The following is a 23,313-nucleotide window of genomic DNA, read 5'->3' on the forward strand; positions in this document are numbered from 1 at the left end:
CAGGGCACCTTTCAGGCAGCTCCACAAGCTCAGGGTTCTCATTTCCTGGGGAATCTGAGATGCAATTGGCCTTGTTAAAAGGATAAAAGCAAAGGGAATGAATTGGGAATTATTAGGAAAAAATGACCCTTCTTACACACAAAGTTCACCAAGTCATTCCCTGCATTTCTCCTTTTCACATTCTTTCTCTCATCCACTGAGAGCTCCAGCTTATCATGTTCTGCTGCTTATCATCACCTGATTGTGCTCTTGATTTCTCCCAGTGCAAGAGATGTAGAATCATCTAAACTGAACACAGAAACAAACTCCCTCTGTCAGCCCATCTTCATGTTCCAGATCACTTTCCAGATGTCCATGGGGCTGTTGGAATGATGAGCTCTCCACTGCTGGCTGCAGGCTCTGGAGATTCTTTCTCCACATTCAGCCAGGCTTGTATTCCCCAACAATTCCTGGCAGCCCATCATGTTTTCTTTGGGTAGAAGAGGAACAATGAAAACCTCACCAATGGCACAACTCCCCTGTGCACAAGGAAAAGAGAGAACAAGTTGTCAAGTTCTTCAAACATTTGTCCTGCTTTGCTGCAAGAGTTGTGCTGCACTCACAGTGTGGGAAGCCAAGAGAAGCTGCAGCTGGGGGCACATCTTGTGACAGGAGCTACACCTTGTTCTCCAGGACAGGTTTTTGGGAAAGAACAGACGGGGACTGGGGAGAAGATACCGGGGAAATTGAAACAGCTTTTTTAAGAAATGAAAATAAAATCCAAAGAATCAACCAATATGATTTTCTCTATTTTTCTCTATTTTTTTTTCTCTATTCTCTATTTTTATGTTCCTCTTTTCCATCTTGCACTGTTTCTCCATCCCATTCATTCCAAATGGCTCTCACCTCTAAGATCTGAGACTTGGCAAGTTTTAGACACTGTAAAATACCCTGAGCTATAGCCAGTTTGCCTTGCCCTGTTTTCCTTGGAAAGCAATGCTGGAGACACAAGTGCAGTGCTTGGCTCAGGTACAAATTCTGCATTCAGGGAATGTGCTCAGACGGTGTCTGAGCCTCAGCAGGGACAAGGCACAGCAGCAGCCAAGGGCATTGCTGTGCCCCTGTGCAGGAGTCCAGACTCTGGCTCTTGGCTCAGCAGGGCAAAGTTGCCGTGTTTGGCCAGGCTCAGGGGCTGCCCGGGGAGCGCGGGGCTCGGGGCGGGGCCGAGCGGGCAACGGACAAACGGACACGGGGACAAACGGCCCCGGTGCTTCAGTTGCAGCGGCAGCGGCGGCAGCAGCAGCAGCAGCGGCGGCAGCGAAAGCAGCGACAGCAGAAAATTAATCGATTTCTGTCTCTCCTCTCCCTCTCCCACTGTCCCGCATCCTCTCCTGATCTCCCTTTTCCTGTGTCCCCTTCTTTTCCAGGTTCCCTCTCCCCGTGCCCACCCGGGCCATGCCCCCAGCCCGCCCCCGGCCCCGGCCCCGGCCCCGTTCCCGTCCCCGGCCGTCCCTCCGCGGTCTCGCCTCCGCCCAGCTCTGGCTGTGCTGGCGCTGGCGCTGCTGGGCGGGCATCATTGCCTGGGGCTGGGGCGGCATCGCTGCCCTTTGGCTCCGCCTGGCCCGACCCCGACCCCGACCCCGACCCCGGCCCCGACCCCGGCCCCGGCCCCGGCCCCGGCCCCGGCCCCGGCCCCGGCCCCGGCCCCGGCTCCTCCCGGGGCCCGCGGAGGACACAGGCGGTGCGGCCGCTGCCGCCGCCTCCGCTGCGGCTTCCCCGGCCCGAGCTCCGCCGCTGTCGCGTTCCAATGAGGGAACGCCTGCGGGTGCCCGGCCCGGGGAGCTCGGGGAGCGCTCGGGGGCCGTTCCTGGCCCCGGGCCGAGCACTGACGGCCGCGTCTCTTCCCCAGGGAAGGCGCAGCAGGCCCTGCAGCAGCGCTACCGAGTGGGGTCACTGCTGGGGCGCGGCGGCTTTGGCAGAGTTTTTGCGGCCACTCGGCTCTCGGACGGACTCCCGGTGAGCAGAGGGGCCGGCGGCGGGCGGAGGAGGAGGAGGGGGCGGAGGAGGAGGATGGGGCTGGACACGGTGGGCGGTGAGCTGAATCCGCTGTTCCCTTTGGCTTGCAGGTGGCCATCAAAAAGGTGCCACGGAACCGCGTCCGGCACTGGGGCGAGCTGGTGAGTGAGCGGGGCCAGCGGCAGAAGCCGGGCCGTGCCGGGCGGGGATGAGCCGGGGCCCGGCAGGGTGGGAGCCGCCAGGACACCTGCAGGGAGAGCGGGCGTGGGGCCAGCGGAGGGCACAGAACATCCCGGGCTGGCTGAGGGCTTCCCGAGCCCTGGCACGGGCTCAGCCCCACTGACGGCACCGTGCTCCTCCCGCAGCCCGACGGCACCAGCGCACCCCTGGAGATAGTGCTGCTGGACAAGGTGTCCACAGGCTTCCCCGGTGTGGTGCAGCTGCTGGAATGGTTTGAGCTCCCCAACACCATCGTGATGGTGCTGGAGCGCCCGGAGCGGTGTCAGGACCTGCGGCGTTTCATTCGGGCACGGAGGTTCCTGTCCGAGGAAGAGGCGCGGGAGCTGTTCCAGCAGGTGCTGGCGGCCGTGCGGCACTGCACCAGCTGCGGGGTCCTGCACCGAGATATCAAACCTGAGAACGTCTTGGTAGACCTGGACACCGGCGAGGCAAAACTGATCGACTTCGGCTGTGGCACCTACCTGCAGGACACAGCCTACACTCAATTTGCAGGTGAGCCCACACAGGGGAGAGCTCCTGGTCCCATCATCTCCTGGCCCAGCCTGGGTGTGGCAGGAGGGATTCTCCCTTTGGCTGCCAGTCACAGGACTGAGTCTTCAGCCAAGTTGCTTTTGAGCAGAGCTGGGTGAGGACCCATCTTCCAGCCCTGCTGGCAGCCTTTGCTGCCACTCTGCCCAGGACTGGGGCTGGGGCTGGGGCAGCCAGCCTGACAAAACCCCCGTGGGTGGGAGTAGCAGAGAGGGGGAGCCAGAACCGGTGCACCAGCTGGTTTGGTGTGCAGGTGAGAAAGGGCTTGGACTGCTCTGCTCACCTGGTTTGCCTTGGTTCAAGATATTTTTTGGGCAATGCCAGCAGGAAGGATATGGGTATGGTTTTTCCCCAGCACGGAGTGGGTATTTCCCTTTGTGTGTCATGGTTGGGCCTTGCCAGGGTTTCTGCTGCCCTCTTCCAACACCAGTGGCTTCTTTTCCAACCCAAGTTTGTACCCAAGTCCCAGGTGCTGGCGAGAGGGCAGCAGGTCACCCCGTGTGCCACTGGGGCAGCCCCCACATGCCCAGGGATGCTGGGGCCAGGCTCTGGGAGCAGCAGCATCCCCCTGATGAGCTCCATCCATATTCCATAGGAACACCGTCATACAGCCCCCCGGAATGGAACGACTTCGGCTGGTACCATGGCGAGGCAGCGACCGTCTGGTCCCTGGGCATCCTGCTGCACGAGATGGTCTGCGGGGAGCACCCTTTCAGGAGGGGCAGGAACATCAGATGGGGCCAGCTCCCGCTGCCACAACGGCTCTCCCAAGGTGGATCCTCATCTCTGGGCACGGGGGGAACACCAGTGTTGGGAGACAGCAGCGGGCTCGTGAGCATCCCGCTCTGGCAGCTGCTGAGGAGGTGGCACATGTCCTGCTCTCCTGCTCTCCTCCAAAACAAAGAATTGATGGGAAAGTTTAGGCCCAGCTCTGAGCACATCCAGCGTGGCCTGGGCATGGGAATAGTGGGGCAAAGCAGACAGGAGCCTTCTCCAACTGACCAGTGGTTTGTGGTTTCTCTCCCCAGACTGCCAGATTCTGATCAGGTGGTGTTTATCCCTGAACTCCTTGGACAGGCCCTCATTAGAAGACCTGTCCTGTGATCCCTGGATGCAGGATGTTCATCAGCCCTAGAAGAAGGGAGAGAGCCACAGGCACAGTGATGCAGGGACCTGGTAAGTTACAGCTCCACACATGCCCTGGCAATCAGCAGCAAAGAAACCCAGACTTTTTTGTCCTGCCTGTGTCACTGCACTGGGGTCATGGAATGGGAACACACAGCCCTTGTGCTGGAGCTGAGCTGCTCTGCCCAGCACTGGTGGGCACCATCTGAGCTGGTTTTGCTTGTCCTGCTTCACTGACAGCCGGGCCCTGGGCAGAACCCTGACAGCCTGGTGTCACCCCAGGGAAGAAGGAGCCCCTGGAGAAGCTGTACCAGGTGGGGCTGCTGCTGCTGCTGCTGGAGACATGGAGGACAACAGCAAGGATGACAACCTCTTTCTGCACCTGGCCAGCGGGAGCTGGCGATGATGGACTTTGATTCTGGCACCTTCTTCAAAGCCAGGCTCCACAGTGAATTTTCAGGTAAGTCCAGACCCAGGGGGATGCTCCCAGATTTGTGCATTGGCCGGGAACCAAAGGTTTCCCCTTTGCTGGGGCAGATGCAACTGATTCCTCAGTGGCTGCCCAGCTGGTTTTTGGCAGGGCTGGGGGTGTGGGCTGGGGTGGGTACGAAATGGGAGTGGGATCCTGGCCCTGCCAACAGCCCCCAGCACCCACCGTGCCCCGGGCTGGGGCTGGGGCAGCCAGCCCGACACAAACAAACCCCCATGGCAGGAGCACAGGTGGGACTCCAGAACCTGAGCACGGCTGCTTTGCTGTGCAGGCAAGGAAGGGCTTGGGCTGCTCCACTCCCCTGCTTTGCTTTGGGATCACCATGATTTTGGGGGACAGTGCAGGGGGAAAGGGAGAAAGCATGGGCTTCCCTCACCCATGGGTGGGTTTTTTCCCAGAATGTAGGGGTTGGGCCTTCCTCAAGCTCCTGACAGACATAAGATTTTTTTACCATTTTTCTTGTTTCCCCTTTTTGTCTGTAACCAATTTTCATTAATTTGTTGTTTGTTTTTCTAAAGGAAGCGTTCTAGGTGGGGTCCAGTCTGGATCAGGAAGTGCTTGGGACCAGCTGTGGCGTGGATGGGCCGTGCCCTTGGAGAAGACTGAGGACATGGTTTGGGACCAGCTTTTCTTGTGGCAGCGGATGGTGTGAGGTGGGTCCTCATCTCCTTGGCATGGGAGGGACAAGAGCTTTTGGGAGATGGCAGCGGGCACAAGAGCATCCCGCTCTGGGCAGCTGCTGAGGGGCTGGATCTGCCGTGGCTGGCTGCAGGCTGGGCACATGTCCTGCCCTCCTGCTCTGCTCCCCAAGGCAGCAGTGATGGGCAGCTTTGGGCCCAGCTCTGAGCACGGCCAGCATGGCCTGGGCACCGCGGCTGGCTGGGACAAGGGGACAGGAGCCTTCAGCTGACGGGCGGTTTCTGCTTTCTCTCCTTGCAGCCGGGCTCTGCGGATGCTGAGGCTGCTCTGGGCTCTGCCAGGGCTCTGCTGGGCTCAGCACCAGGCCGGGATCAGCCAAAGAAGAAACGCTGTGACCTGCAGCAGAGACTTGAGCATTTTGGCAATGCAGCTCAAGTCTGCAGAGTGTCCACCTCCAAGGGAAAACATGACACCCCCCAAAAATTAAACTTGTTCCATAACTTCTGAAATGAAATCCATCTGGGATGACCCCAAATGACATTTTTCATCTTGCTCAAGCTGTAGCTCAGCCCTTCTCTGAACAGTTCTGTCCCCCACCTGACTTTTACTTCACAACTGCTCCCTCCTTTCCCCCAGTGAGTTCCCAGCCCATCACAGTCTCCATCACACTGCAGCCTTCCTTGATGCCCCTCACCACGAGGAAGGCCAAGCCCCAGTCTCAGGGACTCATCCTGTCACTGGCTGAAGAACAGCAATGTTTCAGAAGTCTGGTGGGAGTTTAGTGTCTTTCAGAGCTGCTCTCCAGCCCTCCGGTCTCCTCACTGCTGAGTTCCCACTCCCTTTTCCTCATCCATCAGGATGAGCTCTGTGAATCCCCTTGTGATAAATGGAAATTATTTGTGCTAACTAAATTGTAACTGTTTGGAAAGTTATTATTAGAAGCAATCAGGGGAATTGGTGTTACAAGCAGATGTACCCCTTTAAAAATGTTACATGTCAAAATTAAGATAGATTATGTAGTTCTGGGATAAGTAATGTCCCAAGAGAAAATTGACCATGAGATGGACAAAGTTGGAATGACTTTAGGCATAGGGCCTGAAAATTATGAAATGTAAGACTAATTAGTGGAACACAATGCTTACTTGCATAACACAACACTTAGTAAGCATGCACAGCCTTTAAAGTTATCCAGAGGACAACGAGGATGAGTGTAAGCCTTCATCCAAAAGACCACCAAAAGAAGACTGAAGACCCCCTAGCAACAAATGAAGCATGCACCATGACGAATAGTGACGTAAAGTCAAAGAATCAGAAATATGAGAAAACTTAAGAGAAACATTAATGAATATTATAAGCATACAGTATATGAGTTTTGTTTGAATTGCTTTGTTTTGTATGTGAGGTGGGGTGAGAAGTCCTCTCTGTAGCCCGGTCAGTTTTGCTTATGCTTTAATCATACTTAATTACTGGCAAACTATATTCACACACATACATACATACATACATACATATATATATATATGAAGATATTCACTAAATTGTACTCTTTTACTAAATTGTATTCCTTTTATACCAAATTGCTATTCAAATTACTAAATTGAATTCTTTTACTAAATTTTATTCTTGTATTCAATTCACTAAATAGTATAATTTTTTCCCTTGTTATTTAATTGCTATTAACTCAGTCGATCTAGTTGTCTGATTTTAATTTCATTTACAACAGCACCAAGAAGAAAAGGGGCTTACTGAGAGCAAGCAAACTTAATCCTCTGCCAAGACACAAATTTAGAGGGCAAAAAATTAAAAAAACCCACAGCATCAGCCACACTTCTTAGTGAGAAGGGTTGGAACTCTCTGCCCTCAACACTTCCCCGGCAGGTTTACAAAGGGAACTGGGATCTAAGCTGTGCCCTCTGAACCAACAGAGCCAGCCTCCCTTCAGGGTGAGAAGCCACGGCCTCAGTTATAGCCCTGGGTGCCTCCTGTGCCCCAGAGAATGGCTGTGGTTGTAAATGTGTGTTTGGCTGCAGCACAGGGCCAGGGTGAAGCTCGGCAGCCTCATCAGAGCCCATGGCCGTGGCCCTTCCCTGCTGTGGCCCTCACCTGGCCCGGCCCGGCCCGGCCCGGCCCGAGCAGCCCGGACTGGCCTCAAGGGATGGGCTCCGCCTGCCCGCTGTGCCCACAGGCCGGGCCCAAGGGCTCACAAGAGGCTTCCTCCCAGCTTTGCAAAACCTCAGCCAAGAGTGTCCCCTTTGCTGTGCTGAGAAGAGTAAAAAACCCTCTCAATTTAACCCTGCTGCACTCCTCATGGGGGATCCCTGCACACCTCAGGAGAGAGCCCAAGTTTTCCCTGTGTGTCTCATGAGGTGCAGGCCCAGGTGATGCCACTGAAGGAAATGTGCCCTCACAGCCCAGGGACGCTCAGCATGGGCTCCCCCAGCCCCTCAGGGCCCCACTGCTGGTCACAGCAGCCCCTGCCTGGCTCCTGCCTGCCCGCACTGTGGGCACCCCCGGCTGTTCCTGGACATGGAGCTCAGCCAGGGCTGGTGAAGTGTGGGCTGTGCTGGTGGTACCAGCCGGACACTGGGGTGACAGCTCCATCTCTTTATTAGAACAAAAAGCATGGGCCAACCCCTGCTCTGGTGCACAGGGGCTGCCCAGTTTCAGTCCTGGCAGGGACCAGGGCCAGGGGGCTCAGGGGCAGAGGGTCTCGCATGGGAGGTGGGGGTCTTGGGATGCCCTCAAGATGGGGATGCAGATGTAGCTTGGCACATGGGGACAGATGTGAAGAGCGGGGATGACAGATGCAGCTTCTCAGTGACCAAAGTCTTTCGCCAGTCTTCTGAAGCTGCAGAGGTGCTCCTGTGGAGAGAAGAGGTGGCTGAGGCCCCCAGCTGCTGCTGGCACACAGGGACCCTCCTGTACAGCAGGGCCCAGAGCTGCCAAGGCTCCCCAGCACGGCTGGAGCTGCTGGCACAGCTTGGCCCAGCTGGACAGCTGCCCCTCAAGGCCCTGGAGAGCAGGGGATGGCTCTGGGCAGGGTCCCTGGCCAGGAGCAGGCCCCAGAGCGCCTCTGCCTTTCAAGGGCAATCTCGTCCCCGCTCTTTCTCCTGCCCACCTTGCTTTGCCTCTGCCCGCTGCTCCTGGGGCTGCTCTTGGCCAGGCAGCCTCAGTGGCAGCCAGCACTGGCTGCAGCCCCAGCGGGCTCCCCAGGACAAGGCCCAGCAATTAAGAGGCCAATGAAAGGCCTGGGCAGCAGCAGAACTCTCAGCAGAGTGTTTTGGGCAGCCAAGGACTAGCCACAAGTCCACAGCAGCCTCACTAGGAATGTTTCCTGGCTATGAGCAGCCTTTCAAGAAGCTGTTGGAGGCCGAGATCAGCAAAACACTCACCGTTTTGTCTTCCAGCAATACCAGATTCCGGCACAGCACACCATCAGGAAAAGTGCTCCACCAGCCACAATGGCCATTAACTTAATCAAACCATGTGTTCCCTGGTAGAAAACTCTTCTCATGCTTTCCCAGATATTCTGAGCATGTGCTGTGGTGCCGGCTGCATCTGTGGGGGCAATGGGCAGCGTGAGCCTGTGCTGTGCTCCACGGCTGAGCTGGCAGCACGCTGGATAAGGCCAGGACATTCTCTGTTTCCCCCAGAGCTGGGGCCTGCAGGCACCTTGCCACCCCTTGGCACAAGACTGCTCAACCCCCTGAGCTTGAATGCACAATTTCTCTGTGCTGTGCTGGTCTTCTCCAGGCAATACTTGTCAAAGACATGGATAAGGATCAGGAAAATGCCCAGGGTTTTGGAAATGCTCCAGGGCCCTCCCTCTTCCAAACAGACCCTAAACCTGAACTAGCCCAAGACTGGAAATTTTCAGGGGATCTCAAGGTGTGCGTGGCCCATGGTGCAGTTTGGGCTCCTGTCAGCTGATGCCAAATGCCTTCCTGCAGAGGCTGAGGAGAAGCTGCAGCCAGGCCAGGCTGGGAAACAGCCCTGCAGGCCGTGAAAGCAGCAGTGGGGCAGTGAGGCTGACATGGATCCCTTCCTGCTGTGCCGGGCATGGCGTGTCCAGATGTGCAGAGAAAGCCCCCGGCTGCTGAGTCTCAGGAGAAGGCTGAGGGACATGGACCCACCACAGTGTCCCTCCAGATCATTCAGAATTATGTCCAGATATTTGAGTTCCCCCATTGCTACATTACTATCTCCTAAAAGTTTGTTCTTCTTCCTCAGGGGAACATAATATAAAGTATTTCCATTTCCCAGGAATGGATCCCACACAACCAGTGCTCAGCCTGTGGGGTCAGCAGGGACACACCACACCCCTGTGATGGGAGCTGGGCTTGCTTGCAGAATCCAGCTCAGGAGCTGGGAAAGTCCTCCCTGCAGACACACCTGTGACTCAACAGCCACAGAAGCTTCTCTCATCTCTTCTGTACAGGCAGCACTGAGCCACAGGAGCAGTGAGGGGATCACACAGGACGAGGGCACACACATGCACGGCTCTGTCCTGGCACCTGCAGCGATGCCGCCCTGGCCGAGCCTTGAGCTGGCAGCTCTCCCAGGGGGAAAGGCCTTCACTTACCCTCATAATCTTCCTCATCATCAGGCTCAGTAACTGATATGGACAGGGAATCCAGATCATCCTCATCATCAGGTTCATCTGCAAAGAAAGGCAGGACAGAACAGCTCCTGTGACACTGCTGAAGATTCTTCTTCAGGCTGGAGTGGCAGTGAGTGCACCTGGGTGATTGGTGCCCTCCAAGGCACTCCCTCATCTCTGCCTTCCAGTCAGTAGCAGGAGCAGGGAGACCTCGTGCCTGCAGTGGCCCCACACTGGGATGGAAGGAGCCCCTTGCATGGCAGTCAGGGGAGAAAGGACTCCTTGGAGCTGCCAGCAGCTCTGAACTGAGCCCCAGGCAGGGCCAGAGCTTGGCAGCTGGAGCAGGAGCAACTCAGGTTCCCTGGGGCCAGAAATGAGCCACACAAGGCACAGCCCTGGGGCACAGCCCTGAGCCCAGCCCCTTCCCTCTCTGCTCTTTTCCATGGCTGCACAGGGCACACGGAAGGTGACATTGGCATTGCACAGTGGAAGAAGATTGACAGCTAAATGCTCCTTCCTCCCACTGACAGCAATGCTGTGGGATCACTCAGGGCTCCAGAAGAGAGCAGGGCGAGGTTTCCAGAATCCATCAACCTTCAGACTCTCAAGGGAAATGGCACGTGAGTGAGCTCTTGCCACCTTGACACTGATTGTTCTGTGCAGAAAGGGACATTGAGAACTTGCCTCCAACATTCTCCATGGATCTCAAACCATTATGTGTCAGGGCTTTCAGATACTCCATGTCACGATCCCAACCTAGAAGGGAGCACAGATCAGAACCATTCCATGGTGTGCTGGGACCCCCTTCTGCCTTAGGGAACTGGGCACTGCAAGGGGGTCAGGTAAGGCCATGGGAGACAGATGTCAGTGGATATGGCCAAAGCTGCAGAGTGGCCTGAGGAAAGCTCTGGACTGGCTCTGGACATTCTCAACACCTTTTCCATGCTCTGTGCAAAATCCCTGAAAGGCAGGCACTGCCAAGCAGCAGAGATGGCAGCTCAAGCCTCAGCAGGGCTCAGGCCCAGGGGCACAGCAATTACCTCCTGGGGCTGTGCCTGGCATGGCCTCCCTTCCTGCAGCAGAGGCTGCCCATGAGCCACTGCTTCCTCTGGGAAACGCCGCCTTCAGCACAGCCTTTGGGTTCATCTCTGGAGAAAGGAAGAGCCACAGCTGGATCAGATAGAACCATTCCCCATTGAGGAGATGGCATGTTCAAAAGGCAATATTTGTCAAAGTCATGGATAAGGATCAGGAGAAAGGCCAGGTTATTGGGGCTGGCCAGGACCCTCCCTCCTCCAAACAGCCCCTACACCTGATCTAGCCCGAGACTGGGAAATTGCAGGGGATCTCAGGGTGTTCATGGCCCATGGTGCAGTTTGGGCTCCCTGTCAGCTGATGCCAAATGCCTTCCTGCTGAGGCTGGGGAGAAGCTGCAGCCAGGCCAGGCTGGGAAACAGCCCTGCAGGCTGTGAAAGCAGCAGAGGGGCAGCAAGGCTGCCATGGATCCCTTCCTGCTGTGCCGGGCACGGCGTGTCCAGATGTGCAGAGAAAGCCCCCGGCTGCTGAGTCTCAGGAGGAGGCTGAGGGACGTGGACCCACCATGGCGTCTCTCCACATCACTCAGCATCTTGTCTCCTGTAGGTTTGTTCCTCCCTCTAGGAGGACCTTAACAGAAAGTATTTCCATTTCAGATGAATGGATGCCACAGAACGAGGGCTCAGCCTGTGGGATCAGCAGGGACACACCACTCACCCCTGTGATGGGAGCTGGGCTTGCGTGCAGCAACCAGAAAAGGAGCTTGAAATGTCCTCGCTGCAGACACACCTGTAACTCAACAGCCACAGCAGCTTCTGTCACCTGCTTTGTGACAGGTTGTCAATGATTATTCCTTGTTGTGACAGTGAGAACATACCTGCATGAGGCTCCAGAGGCAGAAAATCATCATGAAGCCAAGCTGCTGGAGAAGCCTTCCTACCACCCTTGTCTAGAAGGGAGCACAGATCAGAACCATTCCATGGTGTGCTGGGACCCCCTTCTGCCTTAGGGAACTGGGCACTGCAAGGGGTTCAGGTAAGGCTGTGGGAGCCAGATGTCAATGGACATGGCCAAAGCTGCAGAGGGGCTTGGAGAGCTCTGGGCTGGCTCTGGTCACTCTCCACCCTCTTTGCAGGCCCTGTGCAACATCCCTGGAAGGGCAGTGGGACCAGCCCAGGGCCCCTGAGGCCTCTCCCTCCCATAGAGGAAACCCTCCCTAAAGCCCTGGGGAAAACCATCCCCAACACTTCCCAGGGAGAAGGGAGCACTGTCCTGGGAAAGGGGACCGAGGCTGCCAGCTCACCTGCTCGCCCTGCTCGCCATGGAGCAGCCTGGACAGCCCTGTCAGGCAGGGCCACTGCCAGGAGGAGCAGGAGGAGGAGGCGCAGAGCAAAGGCCATGGTGCCTTGCCCACTGCCAGTCCTGCAGCTCTTGCTGCCACCACTGTCCTGACACCGCTGTCCCAATGTCAGCACCGCTGCTGCCGCCGCCGCTGCTGCCACAACAGTCGTGGTCAAGGACTGACTGCTCGGTCCTTGTGGTGCTGGGCAACCACGGGGCTCTGGGACCTCTGTGACCTCAGAGCCTGCTGTCACCTCAGCCTGCTGTCACCCCAGAGCCTTCTGTGACCTCATGGCCTTAGATGTCTGCCCCAAGTGTACTCCCATCTGTACTAGAGGACTGCTCTGACTGTGAATCTTTGACTTCATCAAAGGGTCATTACTAAACAAAACCTTGTTTTTGCCTGCTGACATTGCTGGTCAGGCGCTGTCCTAGGAGATGCTCTTGATGGTTGCCTCTTTTCCTGGGCATGGCACTGGAGGAGGTCCAGGCCCAGGTGATGCCACTGAAGGAAATGTGCCCTCAGCCCAGGGATGCTCAACACAGACTCCCCCAGCCTCTTGGGGCCCTGCCTCTGGTCACAGCAGCCCCTGCCTGGCTCCTGCCTGCCCACACCGTGGTCAGCCCTGCCTGCTCCTGGACATGGAGCTCAGCCAGGGCTGGTGCTGTGTGGGCTTTGCTGGTGGTACCAGCCAGACACTGGGGTGAGAGCTCCATCTCTTTATTGGAACAGAAGAGCTGTGCTGGGCCCTGCCCTGGCAGGAGGGACCCACCTTCAGTCCAGGCCACAGAGCAGGGTGGGTCCCTTCAGGGACACAGGGCCTTGCTGTGGGTGGTGGCAGCATCTGCCCAGCAGCAAGCTGGTAATGCAGTGTCGTGGTTTTAAACCAGTAACTAACAAAAAAATTACTTATTTTTTGCTGTGAGATATGGATTAGAACAAGAGCAAAACAGGCTTAAAACTTAAAAGGAATAAAGAAAGTTTATTGACAAAATATAAGAATAAGAACACCAGAATAAACTTCCAGAAAACTCCTTTTATCCCCTACTACCCACCATTCTTTTGTTCACATGACAACACAGAGACCAAAGAACCTTGGAACTTTGGTGTCCAGAACAGTCCCTATTTTTGCTAGAGTCTTTTTATCAGTCTTTGTAGAGAAACAGAAGTCTCTTTCTGCTAATCTATAGAGTTTCTCACAAGAAAACTATTTCTGCTATAGTTTTCTGCTGCCCTGATGTCAGCTGCCCAGAAATGCTGCTATCAGAGCTCACTCCTCCCATTTCACATCACTCTGAGGTGTGTATGGGCCATGAGTCTAGGGATGGCATTTAAAGGATGAGTTATTCAAAGGCAAAAGTCTTCTTCATCTGTCCTTGTGAGCTCTCCTGGAAAACAGTTTTCTCATTGGCTCTCAAGGCCTCAAATTTTCGCTTCACCCTGTTCCAGCACCTCACCGCACCACAATCACTCTACTTTTTACTCAAAATTCACACTTTGAAGACTCCATTCCTGCCCATATACTGTGTCATGAATTAAAGGAGTTTTTTCAAGACCTTATTGTCCATTCCCATAGCCTCAAGAGAAAGGTATTTCAGCTCATAAAGCATTTTCTTATTCTCTACCCCTTCTGAAATTTCATTCTTTTCTTTACTGTCTCCGATAGTTTTATAAAGTCTCTTTACATGTTGATTACTCTCTTTTTCTTTCTCTGGATAAAAAAAATTAATCTGCAAGTCTCATCTGGGTAATGAAAGGGTTAAAATCTTGCCCAGGCTTTTGTAAGTGCTTCTGTGATCTCTGCTGGGCCAGGAGCTGGAGCTGTCTTTGATAGAAGATTCTTCATGGCTGCTCTGGAAAGTGTAGTCGCCGCCTCAGCTCGCCGCAGGTTCAGAGCCCCTTTCTTTCTTCACTCGGCAGTCCCTGGTGAATTTAGTCACAGCAAAACCTGCAGCTGAGCCAGGAACCGGCCTGGCCCGGCCAGAACCCAGGGCAAGCCCCGCAGGCCCCATCTCCCGACCGGGAGACATGGCAGCTCAGCCCAGCCCCCGCCCAGCCGCATGGGCGGGCAGGGAACGGGAGGCCTGGAGCTCTGTTACCTTTCACAGCCAGAAAACAAAGAGAGACAAGAGTACTCTGGCTTTACATCTTAAGGTAGCGTTCACAAGTTGATCTCACTTTTCAATGGTCAAAACTGCTGTCAATTCCCAGTAATGACCAATAATTGGTCAGGACAAAAGGCTCCCATCAGTCCCTAGCAACTTCAACTTCTTAGCTCTCAAAACGACCTTAAAGATAAAGTCACCCCATGACACCGCCTCAGCTCCAGCCGCTCCCTCCACTCCTGTCCCTGGGCACCAGAGGGAAGAGGTTCCCGCAGCCCCCAGCCAGGGACCCGCTCCCAAGGCTGCTGCCATGGCAACCAGGCCTGGCACCAGCTGGGATGCTCGGTTTCCATGGGCTGGGCTTCAGGAATAGCATTCCCTAATTTCCTGCTCCTGCTGAAACCTTGCTGCCACTCGCTTCCCTCCCAACTCCTATGGAAAGCACAAAAGGCAAAGATCCTGGGCTGGGATAAGAAGAATTTATTGAGAACAGCAATGACATAAAAAACAAACAGGAACAGAAAAAATTTTGGTAACAGAAGGGATAAACCAAACTATTTACAGGGAAAACTACAACACTACTGGACGGCCTCTTCCCTGCCACATATTTCCTCCTGCCTGGAAAGGACACTCTTCTCCTCTGGTGAGAGAGAGGGAATCCTTTTCCTGCCCCTGGTAATGACCTAAAGGGGATTGAATATAATGACAGGGACATGGTCATACTCTCAAGTTCTTTAATCTCACATCATGTCCTTGCCATGGGCAGGAAAAGGTACAGGTGTCTTCCCAGCATGGATCACAGGGAACATGGATCACCAGGTCTCCTCCTAACCTTGGTCCTCCAAGGGGGGATGAGGCTGGAGCTGTGGAGAAAGCTTTTCCTGCACTTGCGGCACTCGCTGGGCTTCCCTTACTGGTGCCTCCGTTGGTGTCTGGTCAAGTTAGATTTGTCTGAGAAGCTCTTCCCACACTGGGTACACTCGTAGGGCCTCTCCCCAGTGTGGATACGTTTATGTGTATTGAGGTGGGAGCTGCAGCTGAAGCTCTTCCCACACTGGGGAGACTTGTAGAGCCTCTCCCCAGTGTGGATGCGTCGGTGCCTGATGAGGTTGGAGTTTCGATTGAAGCCCTCCCCACAGTCGGGGCAACGGAAAGGCCTCTCATCCGTGTGAATCCGCTGGTGCAGGAGGAGATTGGAGCTGGTCTGAAACCTCTTCCCACACTCAGGACACTCATAGGGCCTCTCCCCAGTGTGGACACGCTGGTGGATGATGAGGTGGGAGCTGCAGCTGAAGCCCTTCCCACATTCCCCACACTCGTAGGCCCATTCCCCAGTGTGGATCATCTGGTGACAGATCAGGCTGTTGCTCTGGCTGAAGCTCTTCCCACACTCCAAGCACTTGTAGGGCTTCTCCCCATCCTGAACCATCCCCATCCATGGACCACCAGCTCAGAGCCCCGGCTGGATCTCCGGCCGCCTTCCCGGCACAGGGTGGGTCTTTCCTCCTCAGAGAACCCTGGGATGGCTCTGGAGCCCCTCCTCCTGCGGGACCTCTGGGGATTTTCCTCCCTGTTGGAGTCCTGCACCGTGGAGCCACTCAAAACAGCCTCATCCACAAGGTTCTGCCGTGGGGATTTGTCCTCCCTGGTCTCCATCCTCAGCTCCTTGTCTGGGGGAGGAAGGACAAGGAAAGGATGGGATTTGCCTCCGTGCCAGAGGGAAGGGGAAGGAGATCCCCCCAGTGCGTCCCCGGCAGGACGGCGTCGGCAGCGGGGTTGTCCTGCAGCCGGGGGCCAGGCTGGGCTGGGAGATGGAGCAGGAGAGAGGGGGAAAGGGGCACTGACTTCCTCCTCACCTGCCTGGGTGTCCTGGGGCATCTTCCTCTTCCTCACAGCCTGCTTCTCCATCTGGCCAAGGTTTGGGAATGAGAAATCCTGGTTTGGGAGAAAACAAGGAATGAGCACATGGAGTTTGATGGTCCTTCTTACCAAGTCCATCTTTAGAAGTCATTGGGGCATCTGAGGTGTCTTGGTTTGAAAGGAAAGGTGTTTGGTAAGGAAAGCAGAAACCTCCATTTAAATTGATAAAAATGTAAACATCCCATCCCCTCCGAATTATTATAATCTTGAAATCAAAGTGCTCTCAGGTAATCATCTGGGAATAGGAATAATAGATCTTTACTAAAGAAAGGAAAATGAAAATGTAGCAGTACAAAAAAAAAAAAAACAAAAACAAACAACAAAAAAACAACCCACCAACAGAGTCAGAATACAACCTTACACCCCGTTGGTCAGGGTGCTGGTAGCAGTCTGATTAAATGGTGGCTGCAGTCCTCCTGGAGTGACTGATGTGGTTCTGTTGAAGCAATGATCCCATAGAAGATTGTAGCTTACCTCTGAAGTTCCCGTGCTGTAGATGGGTCTGGTCTCTCCTCTGGGATCCAGTGGTGAAAGACTGCCTCTGGTGTTCTGATTCCAAGATTATATCCATGCAGGAATGCTTGGCTCCTCCCCCTGGGTGGAGCATCTCACAATGGGATGATGTCATTTTATCAGTCCTGCACTGAGACTCAATGGCCCATTAACAGAAGATATCCCCCTGGAGGAAGGATGGGTGGTGGAAGAGATAAAGAACACTGCCCCACCTGGTTTTAACAGCTGGCCCATTAACAGGAGATATCCCCCAGTTATGAGGGATGGGTCATGGAGGAGATAATGAAAACTGCTCCACTAGTTTTTAACAGATGGTGATAGAATACATACTTTTGGTTGGATCTTGAATTGCAACCCAAGACATGGGGTCCATAAAAATTGTACACCACTAAAATTTGGCCCTGAAAATGCCTCCCAGGAGTTCTAGTTCCATCTATGTTCTCTCCCTTTTGGTGTTCAGGGTTTCACCCCTGTCCCAGCTGCTGGGGGTCACGCTTGTACTGTGGGTCCCCTGTCTTCTCGGTCCCTGACCTCTTCTGGCTGCTGGGAGTGCCCCAGGAATTTGAAAACTTCCTCCCATTTCCATCTCCCCACTTAGGGATGCTGGAAGTTTTTGGGGTCCCATGGTCCCTGCTCCCCTTATTCCCTAGTTGGGGGTGCATTGGGTCCAAGGAGACACCCCTGCCCCTCTCTATGCAATTGAGGGTCCCACGAATCATGGCGTTCCTCCTCTCTGGGCTCCCCACTTTGGGGTCCTGGGGGTCACATGGCTCTGCTCCTCCAGGCTGCCTCTGCCAGCAGCTGCCACTGGGAACCCCAAATGTCCCCCCAAAGGGCATTTTCTTCTCAGCCTTGGTGTTCTTCATTCTCCAATCATCACCCCCAAAAACCCAACCCAGGAACCCCACAGGATATCTGGGCCGAGCTCCCCCTCCCTGGCAACCTGTGGGATAGAGGGGTGTTGATCCCATGGATGGGGGGGCTGTGAATTCAGGGAGTGAATCCCAGCTTGACTGGGATATACTGGGCCTGAGATCATACTGGGATAACAAGCACCTAACTGGGATTACTAGGAGTGTCTGGGAATTACTATGGAGATGCTGAGAGCAGCTGGGATATACTGGGCGTGTCTGTGACCATACTGGGGATGACTGGGAACACACTGGGAACAATGGGAACCATGCTGGGGACAACTGGGAACAACTGGGAGTGACTGGGTCTACACTGGGGGCAGCTGGGAATGACTGCAACCTTGCTGGGAGCAGCTGGGATCATCTGGAATCACGCTGGGAGGAACAGGGAGCAGCTGGAACCATCCTGAGGGTAACTGGCATCCTACTGGGATCACAGTGGGAGAAGTTGGGCCATGCTGGGCAAGACTGGGACCATACTGGCAGCAACTAGTACTGCACTCAGGGTGACTGGGAGTGTCTGGGAGCAACTGGGATCAGGCTGGAAGCACCTGAGGAGTGACTAGGAGCAACTTGGATAGACTGGGAGAGACTGAAACCACAGTGCAGGTAAATGGGAACAACTGGAACCACACTGGATAATCCTGGGAGCAGCTGTGCCCATGCTGGGATTATACTGGGATCCAAGTGGAACTAACTGGTATCATAATGTGAGTGACTGAAAAGGTGCTGGCTGTGACTGGAATCATGCTGGAGGTGACTGGGAGCAACTGGGCCCATCCTGGGAGTGACAGAGAGTCACTCTGGCCATGACTGGAATCATGTTGGGAGGATCTGGGAGTGAATGGAACCATACTGGGGGTGGCTGGGTGCAACAGCAAATACTGGGAGTGAGTGAGATTGTAGTGGGAGTGACTGGGATCATCCTGGAAGTGTTTTTCTGTCGATCTTACGTGTTTCTGGTCTCCTTTTCTTCTCCTTCCTATCCTACGTACCTGGAACATTTTTGGATATATTAATGTTGCCCAAAATCTTAAGGGTTAACACTTTTTAGGATAAATGAGCTAAGTTTGCAAAGTTAATGCTTTGGTAGGAGTTTTATGTTCAGTTGGATGTTGTATTAAACTCTTTGCCAAAATTCCTTGATTGTCTATATTTTGCCAGTTAAATTTTGTGTCATTTTGACCTCTTAGCTCAGTTGGTCAGAGCATGGTGCCAGTATTACTGAGGTTGTGGGTTCAGTCCTTGTGGGGCCATTCACTCAAGAGCTGGACTTGATGGTCCTTGTGGGTCCCTTCCTACCAAGAATATTCTTTGCATCTGTCCATGCTGAGAAGGTCTGGTTGTTGTTTCTCCTGTGCACCACACTCAAGCAGAGGAACCTTTGGTTACCACCAGCATTGAAGTGTTCTGGGGTGTTACAGCCCCGCAGGCTAACAGTGACCTCTTGTTTCCATAAGGCCCCAGAGTGTCCCATTGGTCCCTTGGTTCCATGGGCCCAAGAGTGCCACAATGATCCCCTTGGTTCCACAACTTCCCATGGTGTCACACTGGCCCCTTGGTTCCAGAAGGATCTGGAGTGTCACACAGGTTTATGGCATTTGTCCTTGCTGCCCCTCACATCCCACTGCCCCACAAAGAGCCCCGAGCCACCCGTGAGGGACAGGCCCTGCTGGGCCAGGCCTGGGCTCAGGGCTTGGCCTTTCTGCTTCCTCCAACCCAGCCAGGGCTTGCTCAGCATTGCAGTTCCCTGCTCAGAGCCTTTGGCTCCCGGCAATCCTGGCCTCCAGGATCTGCTCTCACCAGTCCCTGGGGAGCCTTTGGCAGTCCCTGCCCTCAGTGGGGCCGATTGAAGCTCCAAGGGACTTGGAGTTTTTCTTCTGACTCCTTGAGCAGCTTCTTCAGCCTGAAGGAGGGACAAAGGAAGATCAGAGAAAGGAGAAAGAATCACGAGGTCAAGCACTCCCTGAATTCACAGCTCTCCACCTGTGGGATCATCACCCCAATGCCACAGGTGACCGGGGAGGGGGAGCTCAGCCGAGACATCCTGAGGGGTTGGGTTTTTTGAGGCGGATCTTTGAAGAATGAAGAACTCCAAAGCTGAGTGGAAAATTCCCGTTGGGGGGATACTGGGGTGTCCCAGCATCCCTAAGTGGGGAGATGGAAACAGGGGGAACTTTTCAGATTCCTGGTACTCCCAGCACACTGGACATGGCAGGAACCTAGTAGACGTGGGACCCCCATACACATGAGACCCCCAGCAGCTGGGACAGGGGGGAAACCCTGAACACCAAAGGGGAGAGAACAGAGGAACAGAGATGGAGAACTCCTGGGAGGAATTTTCAGGGCTGAATTTTGGTGGTGTAAAATTTTTATGGACCACATGTCCTGGGCTGCAATACAAGATGTAACCAAAAGTATGTTTTCTATCACCATCTGTTAAAACCTGGTAGAGCAGTTTTCTTTATCTCTTTCATTACCCATTCCCTCATAATTGGGGGATATCTTCTGTTAATGGGCCAGCCGTTAAAACCAGGTGGGGCAGTGTTCTTTATCTCTTCCACCACCCATCCTTCCTCCAGGGGGATATATTCTGTTAATGGGCCATTGAGTCTCAGTGCAGGACTGATAAAATGACATTATCCCATTGTGAGATGCTCCACTCAGGGGGAGGAGCCAAGCATTCCTGCATGGATATAATCTTGGAATCAGAACACCACAGGCAGTCTTTCTCCACTGGATTCCCAGAGGAGAGACCAGACCCATCTACAGCGCCAGAACTTCTGAGGTAAGCTACAATCTTCTATGGGATCATTGCTTCAACAGAACCACATCTGTCACTCCTGGAGCACTGCAGCCACCATTTAATCAAACTGCTACCAGTACCCTGACCAACAGGGTGTAAGGTCCTGACTCTGTTGGTGCGTTGCTTTTTGTTGTGGTTTTTTTTTTTTTTTTTTTTTTTTGTACTGCTGCATTTTCATTTTCCTTTCTTTAGTAAAGAATTTATATTCCTTTTCCCATATTGTTACCTGAGAGCACTTTGGTTTCAAGATTATAATAATTCGGAGGGGATGGGATGCTTACATTTTTTATTAATTTCAGTGGTGATTTCTGCCTTCCTTAGCAAACTCCTTTCAAACTAAGTCACGTCAGAGGCCCAGGTGACTTCTAGAGATGGGCTTGGTAAGAGGGACCATCAAACTCAATGTGCTCATTCCTTATTTTTTCTCAAACCAGGAGTTTCCAATCCCAAACCTTGGCTGGATGGAGAAGCAGGCTGTGAGGAAGAGGAAGATGCCCCAGGACACCCAGGCAGGTGAGGAAGAAGTCAGTGCCCCTTTCCCCCTCTCTCCTGCTCCATCTCCCAGCCCAGCATGGCCCCCGGCTGCAGGACAACCCCGCTGCCGACGCCGTCCTGCCGGGGACGCACTGGGGGGATCTCCTTCCCCTTCCCTCTGGCACGGAGGCAAATCCCATCCTCTCCTTGTCCTTTCTCCTCCAGACAAGGAGCTGAGGATGGAGACCAGGGAGGACAAATCCCCACGGCAGAACCTTGTGGATGAGGCTGTTTTGAGTGGCTCCACGGTGCAGGACTCCAACAGGGAGGAAAATCCCCAGAGGTCCCGCAGGAGGAGGGGCTCCAGAGCCATCCCAGGGTTCTCTGAGGAGGAAAGACCCACCCTGTGCCGGGAAGGCGGCCGGAGATCCAGCCGGGGCTCTGAGCTGGTGGTCCATGAGCAGCTTCAGGATGGGGAGAAGCCCTACAAGTGCTTGGAGTGTGGGAAGAGCTTAGGCCAGAGCACCAAACTGATCTGCCACCAGATGATCCACACTGGGGAATGGGCCTACGAGTGTGGGGAATGTGGGAAGGGCTTCAGCTGCAGCTCCCACCTCATCATCCACCAGCACATCCACACTGGGGAGAGGCCCTACACATGTGCACAGTGTGGGAAGAGCTTCACCCGGAGCTCTAACTTGACCAGACCAACGGAAGCACCGGTAAGGGAAGCCCTGCGATTGGTTCAAGTGCAGGAAGAGCTTTGTGCACTGCTCCAGCTTCATCTCACATTGGAAGACTGACATTGGGAAGAGACGTGGTGATCCATGTTCCCTGTTATCCATGCTGGGAAGACACCTGTACCTTTTCCTGCCCGTGGTAATGACATGATGTGGGATTAAAGAACATGAGAGTCTGGCCATGGTCCTGTCATTATATTCAATCCCATCTCAGGTCATTGCCAGGAGCAGGAAAAGGACTCCCTCTCTCTCACCAGAGGAGAAGGGTATCCTTTCTTGGCAGGAGGAAATGCATGTTCAGGAAGAAACAGTCAGTGGTGGTTTAGTTTTCCCTGTGAATGGTTTGTCTTATCCTTTCTGTTACAAAATGTATTTCTGTGTCTGTTTGTTCCTTATCCTGTTGCTGTTCTCAATAAATTGTTCTTATCCCAGCCTGGGATCTTTGCCTTTTGTGCTTTCCATGGGAGGTGGGAGGGAAGAGAGCAGCAGCGCGGTTTCAGCAGGAGCAGGAAATTGGGGAATGCCATTCCTGAAGCCCAGCCCGTGGCAACTGAGCATCCCAGCTGGTGCCAGGCCTGGCTGCCATGGCAGCAGCCTTGGGAGCGGGTCCCTGGCTGGGGGCTGCGGGAACCTCTTCCCTCTGGTGCCCAGGGACAGGAGTGGAGGGAGCGGCTGGAGCTGAGGCGGGCAGGTTTAGGCTGGATGTGAGGAAAAGGTTTTTCCCGTGAGGCTGCTGGGGCACTGAACAGGCTCCCCAGGGAAGGCTCCCAGCTCCAGGGCTGGCTGAGCTCCAGCAGCGTTTGGCCAGCGCTGCCAGGCCCAGGCTGGGATTGTTGGGGTGTCCTGTGCAGGGCCAGCAGTTGGACTGGAGGATCCCCATGGCTCCCTCCCAACTCAGCCAGTTCTGTGGCTCTGGGATCCCATGAGCCTGGGGATGGGACTGCAAATGGTTGCCATGGCAACGGGCTCAGGCTCCAGGCCTGAGCTGGTGTCCATGGCAACCACCCCTGGCATGGGGTCTCCATGGAGCTGCCAAGGGACTGACCATAGCAACAGGGGCTGTGATGGTTGTCATGGAAACAGACCATAACAATGGGTCAGATGTTGCCATGGGAACAGACCACAGCAGGGAGACAGCTCTGGCCAGGAGCCGCTCCTGAGCACAGCCCAGCAGGGCTGGGGCCCTGCCAGGGCAGCTCAGGGACACAGAGAGCAGGCCCAGACAGAGCTGCCAGGGGCTCAGCACTGGCAGGGGCTGTGGGATGTGCCAGAGGGGGCTGTGTCACAGCAGCACCTCTGTGGCTGTGTCCTGGAGCCCCAGAGCAGCTGTGATGTCAGAAAGGGGCTGTGTGACAGCTCTGAGTGGGCTGTGTGAGGTCACAGCTGGGGCTGTGACATCACAGAGTTTGTTGTGTGAGGTCACTGAGCAGCTACGGTATCATAGAGGAGATCTGTGACATCACAGTGCAGGTTGTGATATTGTAGTGTGGCTGCATGACATCACAGTGTGGCCTGGGTGATATCACTTAGTGGGTGGTGATATCAGAGAGAGGACTATGACACCAGAGGTTAGATAAAGAATATCACAGAGAGGGTTGTGACATCACTGAGCAGACTGTGACACCACATGGTTGTGATATGAAATCCAGGAGTGGGCAGTGACATCACAGAAGAGCCATGTGACATCTCAGGACAGGTTGTATGACATCACAATACTGACTGTGACATCACAGAGTGAACTATGACATCAAATGATGCTGTGTGATATCACAGGAGGCTATGTGACATCACGAGGTGGTTTTGTGGCATATAGGAAGAGATGTGACATCACAGAAATGTGGTGTGACATC

General features: G+C 54.4%; 3 protein-coding genes and 1 long non-coding RNA gene across 4 annotated transcripts in view; 2 read left to right on the plus strand and 2 right to left on the minus strand.

Annotated features, from left to right (window-relative positions):
- Positions 1-6,379, plus strand: part of LOC147646614 (serine/threonine-protein kinase pim-1-like) — a 100,183-nt gene extending 93,804 nt beyond the window's left edge. The window contains exons 2-9 of the mRNA XM_086873153.1: positions 1,792-1,995; positions 2,106-2,156; positions 2,361-2,727; positions 3,359-3,535; positions 3,792-3,939; positions 4,129-4,348; positions 4,897-5,031; positions 5,318-6,379. Coding sequence (XP_086729279.1) covers positions 1,792-1,995; positions 2,106-2,156; positions 2,361-2,727; positions 3,359-3,535; positions 3,792-3,898 — 906 coding nt within the window. The 3' untranslated portion in view covers positions 3,899-3,939; positions 4,129-4,348; positions 4,897-5,031; positions 5,318-6,379. The remainder of the gene's footprint in view (positions 1-1,791; positions 1,996-2,105; positions 2,157-2,360; positions 2,728-3,358; positions 3,536-3,791; positions 3,940-4,128; positions 4,349-4,896; positions 5,032-5,317) is intronic.
- LOC147646604 (uncharacterized) overlaps positions 1-23,313 on the plus strand; it is a 518,783-nt gene that overhangs the window by 355,379 nt on the left and 140,091 nt on the right. The gene's annotated exons all lie outside the window — the stretch shown is intronic.
- Positions 1-23,313, minus strand: part of LOC147646611 (uncharacterized) — a 212,429-nt gene that overhangs the window by 150,714 nt on the left and 38,402 nt on the right. Inside the window, exon 5 of the mRNA XM_086873151.1 lies at positions 15,054-15,510. Coding sequence (XP_086729277.1) covers positions 15,054-15,510 — 457 coding nt within the window. The remainder of the gene's footprint in view (positions 1-15,053; positions 15,511-23,313) is intronic.
- Positions 7,607-8,550, minus strand: LOC147646615 (uncharacterized). Its single transcript, XR_015281831.1, has 2 exons — positions 8,410-8,550; positions 7,607-7,879 (listed from the first exon to the last, which is right to left on the minus strand). It is a non-coding gene; the product is annotated as an uncharacterized LOC147646615 (long non-coding RNA).

This window comes from Cyanistes caeruleus, unplaced genomic scaffold, assembly GCF_971803275.1.
Source record: "Cyanistes caeruleus unplaced genomic scaffold, bCyaCae1.hap1.1 HAP1_SCAFFOLD_89, whole genome shotgun sequence".
Taxonomy (NCBI): Eukaryota; Metazoa; Chordata; class Aves; order Passeriformes; family Paridae; genus Cyanistes; species Cyanistes caeruleus.